Source organism: Pongo pygmaeus, chromosome 10 (assembly GCF_028885625.2).
Source record: "Pongo pygmaeus isolate AG05252 chromosome 10, NHGRI_mPonPyg2-v2.0_pri, whole genome shotgun sequence".
Taxonomy (NCBI): Eukaryota; Metazoa; Chordata; class Mammalia; order Primates; family Hominidae; genus Pongo; species Pongo pygmaeus.
In genome coordinates, this window is record NC_072383.2 from 10,567,298 (window position 1) to 10,588,117 (window position 20,820).

The 20,820-nt window shown below is 35.0% G+C and overlaps 1 protein-coding gene across 1 annotated transcript in view; it reads right to left on the minus strand.

Moving 5' to 3' along the window:
- Positions 1-469: 469 nt before the first annotated feature.
- The window catches only part of KLRK1 (killer cell lectin like receptor K1), a 35,565-nt gene continuing 15,214 nt past the window's right edge, over positions 470-20,820 (minus strand). Inside the window, exons 2-9 of the mRNA XM_054444075.1 lie at positions 19,791-19,875; positions 18,616-18,720; positions 16,739-16,846; positions 7,944-8,036; positions 7,693-7,728; positions 6,791-6,942; positions 6,369-6,472; positions 470-1,414 (exon numbers count right to left, since the gene is read on the minus strand). Of these exons, the coding sequence (XP_054300050.1) occupies positions 1,297-1,414; positions 6,369-6,472; positions 6,791-6,942; positions 7,693-7,728; positions 7,944-8,036; positions 16,739-16,846; positions 18,616-18,655 (651 nt within the window). The 5' untranslated portion in view covers positions 18,656-18,720; positions 19,791-19,875 and the 3' untranslated portion in view covers positions 470-1,296. The remainder of the gene's footprint in view (positions 1,415-6,368; positions 6,473-6,790; positions 6,943-7,692; positions 7,729-7,943; positions 8,037-16,738; positions 16,847-18,615; positions 18,721-19,790; positions 19,876-20,820) is intronic.

Below are 20,820 nucleotides of genomic sequence, written 5' to 3' on the forward strand. Positions count from 1 at the left end.
CTCTTAGAAGCAAAATTTATTCAAAGACCTGTGCTCCTAAATATTTCCCTGGTATGCTTATACTGGTCCAAGCAAGCGTTAGGTCATAGCCTGTTCCTCTTCCTTATTTAAAAGTGTTTTTATCTTTCTCAGCATTCCACAAGTTACTTCCTCCTTCCTTTGTTCTCCTCTACCTTTGCCTCTTTTAAAAAGTTCTAAGTTGCTAGCCAATCGGGACAAATACAGAATGTGAGGTCCCGTTCCAGCCAATGGAAACCGGACACAGCAGTAGTGTGGATCTGTCAGGTTATAAATGACCCTGTCTCCTTTGTTTGGTGTACTCTCATGGCAGAACTGCTGGTGAGTGTACCTTTTCTGCAGGAAGTAAAAAATGGCCTTACTAAATAAATTAAATTTATGTTCAAGTCCTATTTCTTTACGACACTGGGGAACAAGCATTTCAAACAATTCCATTCTAATAACCCCAAGTCTTAGCTTTTTACAGAATCAATTGTAAAGTTGAAAGTCCAAAGTCTTATCTAAATATCATCAAACAAGATATGCATGAGAATCAAGATTCTATTTATTCAGAGGCAAAATTATTTCTTAACTGTGAACCTGTGAAACCAAACAAGTTATGTGCTTCCAAAATACAATAGTGGGACAAACATAGGATGGATATTACTATTCCAAAAGGAAGAAAGAGAGAAAGAGAAACAGTCATGGGACTCAAGCAAGTACAAATCATAGCAAAGGAAACGTCCTAAGATCTTAAGGCTGGAGAATAATGCCTTAAGATAATCATGGCCCACTGGGGCAGCACCACCTCCCTGACCCTGTTGGGTGGAGGACCCATTAAAAGTGGCAGCATAACCCCCACAGGCAGGGAAGGCACTGCCCATGCTGTATCTCTCTGCTGTGGCCCTGCCCATGAGGCAATTTCCTGTGGAGGTGGGGGTTGCACTCTCAGGGATCTGCTGGCCTTCTCTTCCTTCACTGATCCCCTGGGTGTTGGTCCTACCTTTAGAAATTAAAACAGCACCCCTCCCCCAGCCCATCCACTCTGGGCTTATGGTGGGAGAGGCAGCCTTGGGGATATCTGAATTGCCTTTAGGATCTCTCTTCCTTTGTCTTGGAGAATCATGCATGTTTGCAGTGAAATTGTTCTATGGTTTGGTTCCGTGGAGTCTAAGAAATCTGACAGTCTTTGGTCATTTTGTCCTGTTTTTGTTTGTTTCCTTTAGTCTCAGTTGGCAGTGTTACTGCTGGTGTAATCTCTTCTCTGTTCCTGGCTTTTATTGAGATGGTTGATCATCTTTACACAGTCCTTTGCATGCAGATGTATGTATTTGGAGTTGAACAGTTTTCTATATAGCCTTTAAAGCTCGAGGCATAGAGTGCACAGTCTCCCTTCTGCATTTCAATTATTGTTAGTCTAGAGGAGAGACAATTACAAATTACATACATGATTTTATTAATGCAGGAAAATAAAAATGAATCATACCTATTGAACTTCAAATATAGGAACTTAATACCATTTTAGGAGACTTTAGGACCATGCCTGGTCCTAACTCATAAACAAAATATAGCCAACTCAGATAATAAAAGTAAAAATTATAAATAATGTGCCACTCTTTTTATCATACATTAGAAACTAGCCAATTCTGAAGTCTAAAATCTCTTCATATGTATATCCAAGTTAAATGAAAACTTTAAAATGTTTATTTTAAAACAGATATTTAAGTGACAAATAAATTCAGAATTCAATTTAGAATTTGATAGTGTGTTTTGTGGAAAAATAAAACATTTTCTTCAGATATATACAATTTTACTTGGTAAGGAAATGAAAATAAAATTTCAAATTTTCTAATACATATATACACACATTCACAAGTGTGTATAAGTGTGTGTGTTTGTTTGTGTGTGTGCTTGTGTTTAGGCATTCCATGTGGAGATTTCCATATCTATATATGTGTTTTACTCTGGCATCTTTAATCTTTTGGAGTTATATGATTAATAATGATACTTTATTTTCTTTCATAAGAGATGGGAAATAGAAAGCTCAAGAAAGAGTGAGGATGTCACTTCAATGTAAAATTGACAAAAAATAAAAAGATTATGGTCTGATGCTATCCCTATTTAAAAAGACAATGTAATGACCTCTGTTCTGTAACTGAACAATCGGCCACTGTAGGGAGAAAACTATTCTTAAAGAGTTTTTGTTTTGTTGTTTGTTTGTTTGTTTTTGGACAGAATCTTGCTCCGTTGCCAAGGCTGGAGTGCACTGTTTCAATCTCAGCTCACTGCAAACTCTGCCTCCCAAGTTCAAGTGATTCTCCTCTGTCAGTTTCCTGAGTAGCTGGGATTACAGGCATGTGCCACCACATCTGCCTAATTTTTGTATTTTTAGTAGAGATGGTGTTTCACTATGTTGCCAGGCTGGTTATGAACTCCTGACCTAAAGCAATACACCCACCTCGGCCTCCCAAAGTGCTGGGATTACAGGTGTGAGCCACTGCACCCGGCCCCAGCCTAGATTTTTAAAAACTGCTCTTACTAGGTTCAGTCTACATTAGAGTCTCGTTCTTTTTTTCTTTCTTTCTTCTCTCTCTTTTTTTTTTTTTTTGACGGTGTTTTTCTCTTGTCACCCAGGCTGGAGTGCAGTGGTGCAATCTTGGCTCACTGCAACCTCTGCCTCCTGGGTTCAAGCAATTCTCTTGCCTCAGCCTCATGAGTAGCTGGGATTACAGGCGCCTGCCACCACATCCAGCTAATTTTTGTATTTTTAGTAGAGATGAGGTTTCACCATGTTGGCCAAGCTGGTCTTGAACTCCTGACCTCAGGTGATCTGCCCACCTTAGTCTCCCAAAGTACTGGGATTACAGGCATGAGCCACTGCACCCGGCCTCATTCTTTTTAATATCACTTTGTCCACGTGTTCCTTCGATTTCTGTCTGTTTTTTCATACTACTTTTATCACACTTCTGCCAGAGTACCTAACTACACTGGATTATTTGTTCATAACTACATCTCTGACTAGAGTTTGAAGCTCTTAAATGAGTTTTATTCTACTCATCTCTGTAGTTATCTCTGCATAATTCCTGGAAATTGTGTAGTAGTCAACAAATATTTACTACATGCATAAACAGAAAGTTAGTATGCTAGTTGTTTTGCTTCTGAAAGAAAATTTTGTCCTTGTAGATAGGAAAATATTGAGAAAATATGATACAAACCCTTATTTATTTTTTAGAGAATCAATGTTTTTTCTGTTAAAAATAAACTCTCAAGCCATACATAAATGAGGCCATCCTGGATCAATTCTAAGGTATACTGGGGCTTCCAAATTACAAATAGATAATAAGGAAGGAAGGTAGGGAGTTCTTGCTACAATAAACACAAGGGGAAAATTGAAAATAACACATGAGAGTAAAAGGTTGTGCATTGATCATTGCCAATTGATCATTAAAGTAGCAAAGTAAATTTAAAAATCAGCGAAAAGAGCACTTTTTCAGTCATTTAATAGTAAGTCTGGCTCCAGAGCCAGAAATACATATATTTGAGTCCTCATTGCAACAGTTATTCATTTTGTAACTTAAGTGAGTTATTTAACATGCTAAGATTCTGTTCTATACCATTATAAGTAGGTTAAAATAACACCTGTATACAGGATTGTTAAGTATATTTAATAAAAGGATACATTTAAGTGCTTAAATCTGTGTCTGACAGACAGGCAGCACCTAATTAACCTAATTTTAACATTGATATTGTTGTGACTTTTTATTACATTGAAGAATTGGAGATTCAAATATCTAAAGTCCCCTTGAAATAAAGAATTATCATATTTACAATCTAGAGGACTTCTGCAGTATTTGTGATATTATAAGACTGAAAAAAGGAAAAGCAGTAGTGACAAAATGCTTAGGTTTCATTCCTGATCGTTGCAGCTGAATGAAGAAATTACTGAATAGTGTAGTGACAGGTCAGATCTTTCAAATGGTAGAAAGGACCTTTCTTGAATACTCTAGCATTAATCTGGAGAATAACAACCATATTCATAAGATCAGTGTGAACATTAAGATGTTGTCACTTAGTCTGGGTGTGCTGAGTTGCTCTGTGCAATCAAGTCGTTAAAAGAGCAGGCTATAAAAACTGCATACATGGGACACTTGAGAATCCAGAAAGACCAAGCTGTAGTTCACAGGACACAGAAATTGAGATAAGAGATTTGAACAAATAAAGAAATGTAAAGATATGCAGAAGGTCACCTTTGAATATTCAGCAGAGTACTTACTAATGCATGTGTGTAAAAAACTACTCCAGGATGGAGAAAGAACTGTCTAAAAAGATTTAGAGTAAACAATACCTAGTGCTAACATAGGGTCTAGTATCTTGCCTGTCTACCAGCCATATTACAAAACTTTGTATTTCAAAAGCTATCACATAGAATACATAGAAAACAGCAGAATAAACATTTCTGATCAAATACACCTAAAACATTTTTAAAAACACACTATAGTCTAGTCCATAAAACTGATGTCAATAAATTTAAGTTTTAAATTATACAAAATAATTATCTAATGAAAATGAAATTAAATTAGAAATCAATAATAAAAATATGTCTGAAAAATTAACAAATGTTGAAAACTAAATGACACGTGTAAATAATCAATGAATCAAAGAATGCAAAAGACAATTTAGAAACTATTTTTAACTGAATGGAAACAAAAAATAGTATCTCAAAATATGTGGGGATGTTGCCAAATCATCTCACATATTAATAGTATAACTTTTATTAGAAAAAAGGTTTCAAATCAACGTATCAGCTTTCAGTGTAAGAAACTAAAAAAGCAAATTTAACCTACTGTAAGAAGACAGTAAATAATAAAGATCAAAGCAGAAATCAGTGAGAAGAAAATTTTTACCTAAATGGCAAATAAGCACACACAAAAAATGCTACTTAACATCATTGCACTAGTAAAATGCAAGTTAAAACTACATTCACATACCAAAACACATCATTTAGTGTGTCTGAAATTTATTTATTTATTTATTTATTTATTTATTTATTTATGAGACAGGGTCTTGCTCTGTCACTCAGGCTGGAGTGCAATGGTGCAATCCTGGTTCACTGCAACCTCCGCCTCCCGGGTTCAAGCGATTCCCCTGCCTCAGCCTCCCAAGTAGCTGGGATTACAGGTGCCTGCCACCCCGTCCAGCTAATTTTTGTATTTTTAGTAGAGACAGGGTTTCACTACGTTGGCCAGGTTGGTCTTGAACTCATGACCTCAGGTGATCTGCCTGCCTCGGCCTCCCAAAGTGCTGGGATTATAGGCGTAAGCCACTGCGCCCAGCCAGTATAAAATTTAAGAGGCTGATCAAAACAAGTGTTGACTAGGATGTGAAGCAACTTCTGTCTCAGGTTTTTCTCTTACATACTGCTAGGTAGTAGAAAGTAAAATTTGTAAAATATCACCACCACTTTGGATAACTGTGGCACTTTTAAAAAAGTTAAGTATATGCTTACATGATTCAGCCATTTTGTTTCTAGGTGTTTATATTAAGGAAAAGAAAGACTTTGTTAATATGATGCAAATACCTGTACACAAATATTATTAGCAAGTAGCATTATTTGTAATGATCAATAACTAGGAATTACCTAAATATATATCAATAAATGAAGAGATAAAAGGAAATTAACTCTTTACTCATGCAATGAGATGGCTGAATCTCAAGATAACTTTTCTAAGTGAAAATAAGACATTGCAAATGATATATATTGTAGGACTTCATTTATATTAAATTCTATGAATTGCAAACTAATCTAAAGTGACAGAAAACTGATTGACTGGAAAGAGAAAGAGGTAAGGACGTAGGGATGCAGAGGAGAAATCACAAAGGTGCATGCTTAGAGAATGTTTTCCAGGTAATTTATATGTTAATTATCTTGATGTTCTTTATGTTTTCATGGGCTCATATATTTCTCGAGACTTATCAAATTGTATACTTTATATATGTGCAATTTATTATATATATTTATATATAAAGGTTAATTATATCTCAACATGTCTGGTAATAAATTCAAAAAGAAATGTATGTAATACTTAACCTCTCTGTTTCTGTCTCTTTATCTGTAAAACGAACATAATATTAGACCTGCCTTCCACAGTACTTACCATATAGTAAACAATTTATATTACTTACTAGTGTTTGTGTTGGCTGCTCTACAACGAATACAACTTTCTCCCAAATTTAGGGCCTAAGCACATTTTACTAAATCTATTAGAATGTGCAAATGTCCTGGGATTATGTGAAATGTGTGATTAGAATTATTACAGGGAAAACTTAGGAAAAAAATTAAAAACTAGAGACCCATTGGGTCAGAGACTTACAGGTTGGGTGAGAGAATGGAGCCATCTTCCCACTGCCAAGATCCATTTGTTGGAATGTGTATTAGTCCCATCCAGTGATATGACTTCACCAGTTTAAGTAAATCCTGTTTGAAACCACAAATAAACTATAAGTAAAATCAGTGTTGATAATTTTAGTAAATGCAAGACCATAACCATTTCGTCTGTTCTCACACTAGTAAAAAAATGCATTCTGTCCCCTAACTGGCATAATTCTCATCTGAGCACACATACATGATACCTACAATTTCTGTGCTTTGTTATTTTCAGTGAAGAAAGATTTAGGGTTGGTATTAGAATAACCAAGTCACAGTGTCCCTTATATATTCTAGGTTCATATTCCAGTGAGTTGTCTCAGATGTTAGGATTAAATATAGGATGGGAAATTAAAATAAATACTCAACCTGGTCCTCTTTGCTGTATACTTTCAGAAGGCTGGCATTTTGAGACATACAAGAAGCCTGGCTCTCGTACCAGTTTTTACTCTCATTAAAAAATTGGTAGCAGTTATTTTTATAACATATCCAGTTTTTAGGACATGGGCCACAGTAACTTCCTAGAAAAGGAGAATATATTATTAATTCTACACATCTGAACCATTATAGCAGATTTTGTCTAGACAAATTAAATGCCTTTTTCACTCCAACTCTAAAATTTCAGATTATTAAATTATTACAGTCATAACCAAAGGCACATCTCTACATATTCATAGAGAGATGCCAGGCTGGGAGTGGTGTCTCATGCCTGTAATCCTGGCACTTTGGGAGGCCAAGGCAGGTGACTCACTTGAGGTTAGAAGTTTGATACCAGCCTGGCCAACATGGTGAAACCCTGCCTCTACTAAAAATACAAACATTAGCCGGGTGTGGTGGCTCATGCCTGCAGTCCCAGCTACTTGGGAAGCTGAGGCAGGAGAATTGCTTGAACCCAGGAGGTAGAGGTTGTAGTCCCAGGCACTTGGGAGGCTGAGGCATGAGAATTGCTTGAAACCGGGAGGCGAAGGTTGCACTGTGCTGAGATCACCCCACTGCACTCCAGCCTGGGTGACAGAGTAAGACTCCATCTCAAAAAAAAAAAAAAAAAAAAAGAGAGAGAGAGAGAGAGAGAGAAAGATGATGTCAAACCTAAGTAGCCTCTACTTTTTACAAGTATTCCCTCATTGTTAAAAGGAAAACAGAAGCCATAGTGTATTACAGACTAGAATTAATTACTTTTTCCTTTTTTAAATCATTGAATACATGCCTACACAATAATGTAGGTAGATACATATAATATATGCTCTAAAATATTTTAAAAATTCACTTACCGGTCAAGGGAATTTGAACTTCTTGGTTGAATAATGCTATTAAAATAACCATAAGTATTAAAAGTTTGTATCGTTAGTAACTTATAGTATAAGCAAATATAGTTTACAAATTTCTGGACTAAGCAAAAATGTGACAAAGATACATTTAATATTTCTAGTTTATGTGTCTGTGTTTCTGAATACTAACAAAAGTAATATATTACCATTGTTAAATTGACAATGTTGCCATCTACTTCTCTGTTATCACTTACAATTTAGGAATACAGCACTCCATATTGTTACCATAACAATGAAACGGATTCCCATAGCTATGGCAATGAAGCAGCAGAAAAACAATGGAGATGCTGTCAAAGAAAAAAGAGACAGATCAGAGAAAGAAACATAAAGGGTTTGGGTATCTTTGTATTTAATATAAATATTAGAGTTTTTTTTAATGAGAAGGTGGTATTGATCCTTTTTCTGCCTTGATTATTTTTCCCAGAACAGAACATAAATACCTCGCAAATTATCAAAAACTGGAGTACAACAATGTAATATTTCCTTCTATACTTCTCTACAAGTTCCCCAGTCATCCCTAGAGTAAATTATACTTATGTTTTTTTTTTGTTGTTGTTTGTTTGTTTTTTCTTTTTGAGACGGAGTCTCGCTCTGCTGCCTGGGCTGGAGTGCAGTGGCACATCTCCACTCACTGCAAGCTCCGCCTCCCAGGTTCACACCATTCTCCTGCCTCAGCCTCCCCAGTAGCTGGGACTACAGGTGCCCGCCACCACACCCGGCTAATTATTTGTATTTTTAGTAGAGATAGTGTTTCACCGTGTTAGCCAGGATGGTCTCGATCTCCTGACCTCGTGATCCGCCTGCCTCGGCCTCCCAAAGTGCTCAGATTACAGGCATGAGCCACCGCGCCCGGCCCTGATTTATTATTTTTATGCAGATACAATAATAAACATAAAGAAGGAGGAAGCATCATCAAGATGGCTAACTACAGGCACCCAGCACTCACTTCCACAAAGGACCAAAACAACAAGTAGATAACCAAACATTGAATAGAGTGTTGAAGGGAGAAGGCTGGAATTCAGCAAGAAAGTGACCAAGTCTCTCTGAGGCACAGATGCTTAAGGCGATAGCATAGAAAGGGAAGAGAAGCAGGTGACACGCATCAACTTGGAGCCAAGAGGGACTCTCCATCGAGGAAAAAAGGTAAACAGGAGCTCCCCAGCAGTCCACATTCCCATTATAAATACCTGCTATCCTAGTGATAGGAGAGCTCCACATTCCTCACGATCCCTGAGTCCAGTATAGGGAGTTGACTGAGATCCACATAACTGCATTATTCCAGAGTGGGAATTCACACTGGGGTCCCTGCTCTTCTCTGGAACACAGGCTGCAGCAGCACTGCACCATTTTGAGAGTGTAGCCACCACCAAAGTACACTCTGCCCTGGGGCCTAATAGTTCCTTTATCTTCACATGTTTGGGGCCCAATAGCTTCTGCATCTTCACATCCCTGGGGCCCTGCTGTCATTCCACCAAATCCACCTAGAGGACTGCAGCATAGCAACACCAGGTGATCCCAACCAAAGGTGTAGTCATGACCCTTGCATCAAGCCCATACAGAGCCCTATGCCCAGGGAACGGGTGATGCAGCCAAGTAGAGAGTCTGTCCTCAGCATAGAGAGAGTCACGCATGTGCTCCCCAGATTCCCAGAGCCACTCGCTTGGGGCCCAGTGCCACCACTGCCAGCAATCCCACTTTCTCCAGCAGCAGGCCAGAAGAGCATAGGATGATATATTCAAAATGCCAAAAAAAATACCTTCTCCCAAACAAGAATACAGTATTAAGCGAAACTATCCTTTAGAAATGAAGGAGAAATACTCTTCCAGACAAGCAAAAACTGAGGGAATTCATCACCACTAGAGTAGCCCCACAAGAGATGCTTAAGGGAGTCCTATATCTGGAAGCAAAAGGACAATATCTATCATCATAAAAATACACAAAAGTATAAAACTGGTTGGTAGAGCAGATACACAAATAAGAAAGAGAAAGGAATCAAACATTACTACAGAGAACCACCAAACCACAAAGATAAATAATGATAGAGGATAAAAAAAATCAATGGGTAGGCAAAACAACAGGTATATCAGAAAACAATTAAGAAAATGGCAGAAAAGCAAGCTGGCTGTGAAGAATCCTTTAGTGATTATCTTCTCACAGAAACATCAAATTAAATAATTATCCATGCAAGAAAGTACCTTCAAAAGAATTCAAGAAATTAGGTGAGCTATCACAGTACCCTGGTTTTAGCATGATAACAAGAAAAAACACTTTAAAGAGGTAAGAAAAGATGTTCTTGCCTTGCCTAAACGCCTCTCTTCCAAACCCAGATAGTGCAGTACTTAGAGAGAAACTGCCTGCTTGGGAAATGGAAATAAGAGTGTGGGACTTTGTGTTGGAACTTAGACCTAGCCCCACCATGTTGGAACACAGCAAAAGACAGAGACCCCATGGCCCTTGATTCCAAACCAGTGCTCATATGGGGAGCATTTTGACCCACCATGGTCCAGAGGTGAATCCACTGCTCAGGCAAGAGGAACCTTAGTCTCAGCCCACTTTATCACCAGCTGACTAAAGTGGCCTTGGTCCCAGGAAAATTTCAGTGGTTGCAGGCCATAGCAACCATGGCCCTTGGGCAAGCCCTGGCACAGCACTGGTCTGGGAGGCTGTGGACAAACAGAAAACTTTCTAAACCCAGAGAAAGATATGAATAACCAAATACAGGAAGGTCAAAGATTAGCAAGCAGATTCAACCCAAATAAGATTACCACAAGACATATAAAATTTAAATGTTCAAAGCTCGAGACAAAGTGAGAATTTTAAAGGAAGCAAAATTTAAAAAGCAAAATAAATATAAAGAAGCTTCAACACATCTGTTAGCAGACTTATTAGCAGAAACTTTATAGGCCAAGAGGAAGTGGGGTGACATATTCAAAGACCCGAGGAAAACAAAATGCCAACTGAGATACTGTACCCAGCAAAACTATCAACATGATGGAGAGAAAAAGTATTTCTCAGGCAAACAGAAGTTGAGTGAATTTATTACCACCAGACCTGTCTTTTTTTTGTTATTATACTTTAAGTTTTAGGGTACATGTGCACAATGTGCAGGTTAGTTACATATGTATACATGTGCCATGCTGGAGTGCTGCACCCATTAACTCGCCATTTAGCATTAGGTATATCTCCTAATGCTATCTCTCCCCCCTCCCCCTAACCCCACAACAGTCCCCAGAGTGTGATGTTCCCCTTCCTGTGTCCATGTGTTCTCATTGTTCAATTCCCACCTATGAGTGAGAATATGCGGTGTTTGGTTTTTTGTCCTTGCGATAGTTTACTGAAAATGATGATTTCCAATTTCATCCATGTCCCTACAAAGGACATGAACTCATCATTTTTTATGGCTACATAGTATTCTGTGGTGTATATGTGCCACATTTTCTTAATCCAGTCTATCATTGTTGGACATTTGGGTTGGTTCCAAGTCTTTGCTATTGCGAATAGTGCCACAATAAACATATGTGTGCATGTGTCTTTATAGCAGCATAATTTATAGTCCTTTGGGTATATACCCAGTAATGGGATGGCTGCGTCAAATGGTATTTCTAGTTCTAGATCCCTGAGGAATCACCACACTGACTTCCACAATGGTTGAACTAGTTTACAGTCCCACCAACAGTGTAAAAGTGTTCCTATTTCTCCACATCCTCTCCAGCACCTGTTGTTTCCTGACTTTTTAATGATTGCCATTCTAACTGGTGTGAGATGGTATATTCAATGCCATCCCCATCAAGCTACCAATGACTTTCTTCACAGAATTGGAAAAAACTACTTTAAAGTTCATATGGAACCAAAAAAGAGCCCGCATCGGCAAGTCAATCCTAAGCCAAAAGAACAAAGCTGCAGGCATCACGCTACCTGACTTCAAACTATACTACAAGGCTACAGTAACCAAAACAGCATGGCACTGCTACCAAAACAGAGATATAGATCAATGGAACAGAACAGAGCCCTCAGAAATAATGCCGCATATCTACAACTATCTGATCTTTGACAAATCTGACAAAAACAAGCAATGGGGAAAGGATTCCCTATTTAATAAATGGTGCTGGGAAAACTGGCTAGCCATATGTAGAAAGCTGAAACTGGATCCCTTCCTTACACCTTATACAAAAATTAATTCAAGATGGATTAAAGACTTAAACGTTAGACCTAAAACCATAAAAACCCTAGAAGAAAACCTAGGCATTACCATTCAGGACATAGGCATGGGCAAGGACTTCATGTCTAAAACACCAAAAGCAATGGCAACAAAAGCCAAAATTGGCAAATGGGATCTAATTAAACTAAAGAGCTTCTGCACAGCAAAAGAAACTACCATCAGAGTGAACAGGCACCTACAAAATGGGAGAAAATTTTCGCAACCTACTCATCTGACAAAGGGCTAATATCTAAAATCTACAATGAGCTCAAACAAATTTACAAGAAAAAAACAAACAACCCCATCAAAAAGTGGGCGAAGGATATGAACAGATACTTCTCAAAAGAAGACATTTATGCAGCCAAAAGACACATGAAAAAATGCTCATCATCACTGGCCATCAGAGAAATGCAAATCAAGACTTGTCTTACATGATATGCTAAAGAGAGTTTTTTCAGTCAGAAAAAAAAGAACACAGTGCAATAAGAAAACATTTGAATGTATAAAACTCACTGATAAAAGTAAGTACACAGAGAAATTCAGAATATTCTAATACTGTAATTGTGGTGCCTCAACCACTCAGATCTTATGAAGACCAAAAGACAACTCTATCAAAATAATAGTAATTACAATTTGTTAAGAGATAGTCAATATAAAATGATGTAAATCCATACAAACATAAGCCAACATGTGAGAGGGGATGGAGTTAAAGTGTAGAGTTGTTTAGTTTTTTCTTTTTTTTGTTTTGTTTTTCTTTGCTTTGTGATCAAAGTTAAGCTGTCATCAGTATAAAATAATTGCCATAGCTGTAAGATGTCTTTGTAAGTCTCACAGTATCCACCAAACAAAAACCTATAATAGATACACTAAAATGAAAATCAAGGAATTAAAATACACTGCCAGAGAAAGCAACTTAATCACAAAGGAAGACAGGAAGAAAGGAAGACTTACAAAATCACTAGAAAACAAGGAACAAAATGGCAATAGTAAGTTCTTACATACCAGTAATAATATTAAATGCAAGGGGGCTAAATTCTCCAAGTAAAAGACATGGAGTGACTGAATGGATTAAAAACAAAAAACCAAACAATATATTGCCTATCAAGAAACCCACTTTGCTCATAAAAACACACATAGACTGACAGTATAGGGATGAAAACAGATATTCCATGAAAATGAAAACCAGTAAAGAGCAGGCACAGCTATACTTAGATAAAATAGACTTTAAGACAAAAAGAGTAAAAAAGAGGCAAAGAAGACCATTATATAATGACAAATGGGTCACTTCAGCAATATAATATAGTATTTATAAGTATACATATGCACCCAATACTACAGCACTCAGATATATTAAATAAATATTAATAGATCTGAAGAGAGAAATAGACGAATACAATAAGGGTAGGGGAGTTCAACAACACATTTTAAGCAACGGACAGATCGTTCAGGCAGAAAATCATAAAAGAAACTTCAGAGTAAAACTATAATATAGACCTAATGAACCTAACCAAATGTACAGAACATTTCATCCAACTGCTGCAAAATACACATTCTTCATAAGCACATGGAACATTCATCAGGATAGACCATAGGCTAGGTGATAAGTCTCAAAACATTTCCAAAAGTCAATATTATATCAAGTAAATTTTCTGACAACAATGGAATAAAACTAGAAATTGATAACAAGAGGAACTTTGGAAACTGCACAGATACATGCAAATTAAACAACATGCCTTTGAACAAATAAATTCAGTAAAGTTTCAGGATACAAAAATCTGCATACAAAAATTAGTAGTGTTTCTATACACCAATAACAAACTGGATGAAAAAGAAATCAAGAAGTCAATTCCATTTGTAATACCTACAAATAATAAAATACCCTGGAATAAATTTAATCACACAAGTGAAAGACCTCTATGATGAAAACTATAAAATACTGATGAATGCAACCAAAGAGGATGCAAAAAAATGGAAAGACATCTCATGTTCATAGACTGAAAGAATATTGTTAAAGTAATCATACAACTCAAAGCAATCTACAGATTCAGTGCAATTCCTATCTCAATACCAGTAACATTCTCTACAGAAATAGAAAAATATCTTAAAATTTGTATGGTGCCACAAAAGACTGAATAGCCAAAGCAATCTTGAACAAAAATGAAGAAAACTGGTGGCATCATGTTACCTGACTTCAATATATACGACAAAACTACAATAACCTAAACAGTATGGCATTGGTATAAAAATAGACACCCAGACCAACAAAACAGAATAGACAACCCAGGAATAAATCCATGTATTTACAGCCAACTGATTTTTCCAGAAAGGCACTAATAACATACACTGGAAAAGGACAGCCTCTTCAATAAATGGAGCTGAAAAAACTGGATATCCACATAGAGGAATGAAATTAGACCCTCATCTCACACCATATACAAAAATCAACTCAAAATGGATTAATGACTTAAATATAAGAACTGAATCTATAACACTACTAGAAGAGATAAGAGAAACACCACAGGACATTAGTCTAGGCAAAGATTTTATGGGTAAGAATTCAAAAGTACAGGCAACAAAAGGAAAAAGAAACAAATGAGACTGTATCAAACTAACACATTTCTTTACTGCATAGGAAACAATTGACAGAGTGAAGAGACAACTTGTAGAATGAGAGAAAATACTTGCAAACTATTCCTCTGACAAGAGACAAATATCCAGAATATACAAGGAATTCAAACAACTCAATAGCAACAACAACAACAACAAAAACTGATTTGAAAATGAGCAAAGTATCTGAATAGATATTTCTGAGAAGATATACAAATAGCCATGGATATATTTTTTGAAATTCAACATCATTCATCATCAAGAAGATGAAAATCAAAACCACAATGATATCATCTCACCCTAGTTAGATATTATTTAAAAAGACAAAAAATAACAAATGACAGTGAGGATGCAGGGAAAGGCTAATGTTTATATAATTTTGGTGGGAATGTAAATTAGTATAGCCATTATGGAAACAGTATGGAGGTCCCTTAAAAAACTAAAAATATAACTACCATATGATTCAGCAATCTCAGTCTTTCTCCAATGGAAAGGAAATCAGTATATTGAAGTAATGTCTGCACCCCCATGTTTATTGCAGCATTATTCACAATAGCCAAGATACAGAATCAACCTGTGTCCATTAACAGATGAATGGCTAAACAAAATGTATGTGTGTATAAATATGTATTTTCACACATATATACATATATATTTACACACACACACGCACACACAGGAATACCATTCAGTCATAAAAAAATGAAAAGAATGAAATCCTATTATTTGCACCAACATGGATGAGTCAGAAGTACATAATGTTAAGTAGAGTAAATCAGGCATGGAAAGATAAATACCATATGTTCTCACTCATATTAGGAGATACAAACTTTTAGCTCATAGAAGTAGAGAGTAGAATTGTGGTTATTTAAGGCTAGAAAGAATAGGGGGAAGGAGAAGATTGGGAGAGGTTGGTTAATGGATACAAAATTATAGATACATGAGGGATTTTTCTAGTATTCTATAGCACTGTAGGGAGAGTACAGTTAAGAGTAATTTACTGTATATTTTCAGATAGCTAGAAGAGAAGGTTTTGAATGTTCCCAACACAAAGAAGTGATAAATGTTTCAGGTGATGGATATGCTAATTACCTTGATTTGGTCATTAGACATTGTATAGTTGAATGGAAATATCACTGTATCCCATAAATATGTATAATTATTCCATGCCAACTAAAAATAAACAAAAATTACCGTTCCCCTTAACTACGTATTAAAAATACATTTTAAAGAAACTATAATACACAAAATACCCTATGGATTTTTTTTTTTTTTTTTTTTTTACCTAAGACAATATCCTGGTGATTAGTACTCATGGCATATAAGGATACCAAATTTATAAATAGCTGCATTGTATTTCACTGACAACTCTGGACAGATCTAATTTTTGATGGACTTTCCATTTTTTTTTCCAGTGGATATGTAAACTGTTTCTTAGGTCTTGCTATGAGAAATAATGATACATTTCATACCCATCTGTGCATATTTTTGAGTCTCTCTCTGGGATAAATTCCCACAATGATAATTGTTGAGTGAAAAGGCATGTGTGTTTTAAATTTTGGTAACAATTGAATATTTTAGTCCAAAAAGGGATTTTTACATATAGCACTTTGCATTCCTTAAATTAATTCTTGTAAAGTGATGCTACTTGTTAATAATTTGTTTCTTAGTTTTTAATCAAAATTGATAAGTGAGGGTCATCTGTTGTTTTCCTTTTCATACAAACTATGTAAAGGTCTATTATTAATAATATCCTGCTTTGAAAAAAGACATTGGAGAATATATCTTCTTCACTGAACTCAGAAACAATTCTATAAATAATAATCAAGCTATCACTTCTATAATGTTTAGGAACATATCTCTGGAGGGTTTTTAAAATATCTTTTCTCTTCTCTTTTCCATTTCTATTTAGTTTTCTTTTCAGTGATCTCTTAGAAACTCCTGCCTCAATTATATTATCATGATAATAAACTCATCATTTTTTAGGGCATGACAATATTCTAAACTCAATAGCTTTTAATACCATAATTTTATTATATATTTTAATATTATATTAGAATTCATGTTATTACTGCTTTCCTCATGAAGATAAAGTCAACTGAATGATTGCCATTGATTTAATCACATAGTTTCCAAGATTCATTTCAATATACTGAGAGTAGACAAATGGAACATAAGACTTACTGTTTTCTCTACATTTGCTTTTGATTACTGGACATCTTTGCTTTTGCCATCGTGTTGAAAAATCATTCTTTGCTAGATCCAAGTTATAATTATGAAATTCACTCATCTCTAGAGAAAAAGAATTCAGGCTTATATGAGTCATGGCCTTTCTGCCATTTGAGGCATAAATTTTAAAAATTCAGCTTGCCATTTCCATCTATGTACTTCCCCTGACTATCCTTTTCAAAGTACAACATGAACTTACTTTTGTTTTACATTACTACATTATTATGTTTACACTTTACTATATAAATAAAACTATATTTATGCCATGCAAAGTACCCTTAGCAAAATCCTATATACTATTAAAATTAGTTAATTCGTAATGTATAATGAAACCTAACATTACCAGAAAGGGACTTGGTGTAGTGAAAAGACAGATGTAGGGAGAAAGACATGTATTTAAATCACAGATCCACAAATACAAACTTGATAACTTCACAAATAACCTAGCTTTTGCATCCCAGTTTTCCTAATTTGCAAAAGACAAAAGAAATAAAAAAGAAAAGGATACTATCACAATCCAGTATGGGTATTTTAAAAATAAAATAAAAATGTAATGAACTTAGCATCAATAACATCAATCATTTAGTAAGCTTTTGTAAATAGTAGTGTGTCTAATTTTCTTCTTTTCTTTTTTTTTTTTTTTTGAGATGGAGTGCAATGGCGTGATCTTGGCTCACTGCAACCACCGCCTCCTGGGTTCAAGCCATTCTCCTGCCTCAGCCTCCTCAGTAGCTGGGATTACAGGCTTGTGCCACCATACCTGGCTGATTTTTTGTATTTTTAGTACAGACGGGGTTTCACCATGTTGGCCAGGCTGGTCTCGAACTCCTGACCGCAGGTGATCCACCCACCTCGGCCTCCCAAATTTCTGGGATTATAGGCATGAGCCACTGTGCCCAGCTGTCTAATTTTCTTCATAATGAAGCACATACATAGGCTAAAATAGTGGGATCTAATGATTTAGAACAAAGACAGATAATCTTGCCTCTGAACAAAATACTTAAAGAATAATTTTGCTCTCTTGAAATATTAATTATTTACTGATGATTAATATTTACTTAAAAGCCTTTTTTTAAACTTTTATTTTTGGTTCAGGGGTTCATGCGAAGGTTTGTTACATATGTAAATTCATGTCACGGGGGTTTGTTGTACAAAAGCCTTTTATAAAGTAAATGATAATATGAATTATATTTTATAGGTAAAATTAGACATTGTTTGTGCATGTAATACCTAACTCAGTTATTTTACATATGGAGTAAAGAGAGTAGGTATCACTTTATGGATGAAGAAATTGAATGCTAGAGATGGCCAAAATCATAAAGCTTATCTAATATAATGTTACCAACTGTGAATAAGTTATAAATTTATAAACACCTTTAGGATAAAAAGTGCTTTAAAATACATGTCAGTTGATTTGAATATTACACAAATCTAAGATAAATATGGAATGTTTCATGCCTGTATTTGATAGAAAAAGAAACTAAACTAAGCTACACAGAGGCTGCAGATTGACCCCACTTCAAATCTAGAGAGCGGTAAAAGTTTGAGTAAAATTCAAGTCTGACTCCACATCTATTTCACTATTTCAAGCTGTCCCAAGTTGTGAGTGACTTTCCCATAATATAGTTAATAAAATAAAGGGAAAAAAAGTTTTTAAGTTTTGGAAGACTTGATTTAAAATACAATATGACCATAACAGGAAATCAACATAAATAGAACATGAAAAGAATCAGAGTAAATTGCTTGCCTATGCCTTATATGCTTGTATGAAATTCTTGGTATCTTAAAATTGTATAAAAACAAAACTACACACTTATGTGGTAAAAACATACCCCAGCTGTGTCGAGACCTCCGACCACGAATCCACCCCATCAAATAATTATAAGTGCACGTCTACCGCAGAGAGGAATCTAAAGTCTTCAATGCACAAAGGATTCCTGAATAAAATAAAACTGGGCATTTGTTGTTTGTTCTCTTTCCCGTGGTGAGATAAAATATTTTGAATAAAAAAGTAAAATGCAAAAACTTTTCCCCTGTGTATACCTTTAAGAAAAGAATAGAAATGATAATTCACATAAAGCCAGGAAAATTAATTTTATACATTTCTCTTGGTTGTAAAATAATCGCCAATTACTTTGAAATGTCATAAGAATATAATTTAATATATTAATTCACCTACATTGAGATATTTAATACCAATATTTTACGTTACTGATATTAGATAACAACACACATAGTTTTCTGTTTAGTCATTTATTGCTTCTTGGCCTTTTAGCTAAGATCAAGTGTTTCTAGTTGTTTATTTTATCTGGCAATAATTTAGTTTTCTTTCTGCAAGCTAAACTCAGGTAAGTTATATGCACTTTTGTTGAATGTCCTTGTCTAGTGCATTTTAATCCAACGTGCCCATATCATCATCATCAACAAATTATCATCACCATCATCATTAACAAAACTAATTTCACATGTTTATATAGTAACATCTTAGCAATGCATAGCAGAGCTTCCAGAAAAAAAAACTATTTAATAAATATGCATAGTGCTTAGATTTTAAAAATAAAAGCTATTTCATATTTGATTATGATAGTTGGAAAGCACAGATATAACTTGTTTCACCTTGCATGTAAAGATGTGTATCAAAGGTAAGTGCCCCCTACAACATCAGAAAACTCAAAAATTTGAGAATTCAAATTGAAACTCAATTCTTCTCATCCTAAATGTAAAGATTCATTTTTCCAGTTTTGCTTAGAGACAAGGCTTCTTCTTATAGTAATATTACAACTTCTGATTCTTCAATAAGTATATCCTAATTACCTATCATCAGATACAGTGATAGAATATACATCAGAAATGATAAGAATTCTGTATCCTCAGGAGTTCTATTCCAGCATCTAAGAAACAATTAGAATTACCTTATAGTGTAAATATTTTTATTTTTTTGAGGTTGAAATATAATTTCTCATATCTTGAATAATAAACACACACACACACACACACATACACACACCTGCTCAGAGAGGGAAGATCTTGATTCTTGTGGATAAAAGCCTTCTATAAAACTAGAAAATTTAGATATGTCCTCAGTTCCTGATCTAGAATTGAAAGTGGAGATACTTAGTGAATTTCTATCTTTGAGAAAGATGTGACAAATATTATAATCTCATCTTCCTGTGGAAAAACATAAACCACAGTACTTCCGCCTTATCACTACAAAAATATTGTTAATTTGGTAAAAGAGTTAAGACCACCCATTGTTGGATAAATGTTAGGTTGGTGCAAAAGTAATTGTAGTTTTGCCATTATTTTAAATAACATTTTAGGATTTGAAAATGATGAATTTAAATGATGCCATTTAATCCTAAATATTTTAGAGATTCAATTCAATTCCAGTTAATACCTCAGGTTTTGTTGTAGAACTTACAAAGCAGAATTCTACATGTACATTAAATTACAAAAGTCAAGATTAGGAAAATCACTATTGAAGATGAAGAAAATGTGGGAGCCTTGTTTTACTAGATAGTAAGACCTATGTTAAAACCGTATTAATAAAGGCAAAGTGGCATGTGGGGCATAGATAGACAAATTGAGAAGGATAAAAATACAGACAAGAAAAAGTCATGTGCATAGATTAAAAAATATAAGGTAACATTGCAGATAAAGTGGGAAATTAGCTCCTATTCAATAATTTGTCTTGGGTTACTATCACACTGGCCTTTAAGTTAAAAAAAAATTAGTCCTGGGAATTTTTAAATTTTAATATAAAAAACATGAAATTGCATCTCTGTCATATATACATCATATGCAGAAGAATTAGAAACTTAAATATATACCCCAGTATACATAAAAATAAGTAAATATATGAATTGATACCAATGAACAAGATTAGCTAAATATATATTTTATGTTTATTAATTTAAAATACTAACATAAGACATCATATAAAGTAATATAAGATGAACACATTATAAAATTTTAACAAAAACCAAAGTTATTAATCTTAAAACTCTGAAATATAAGGAAGGAAAACAATTTCATGT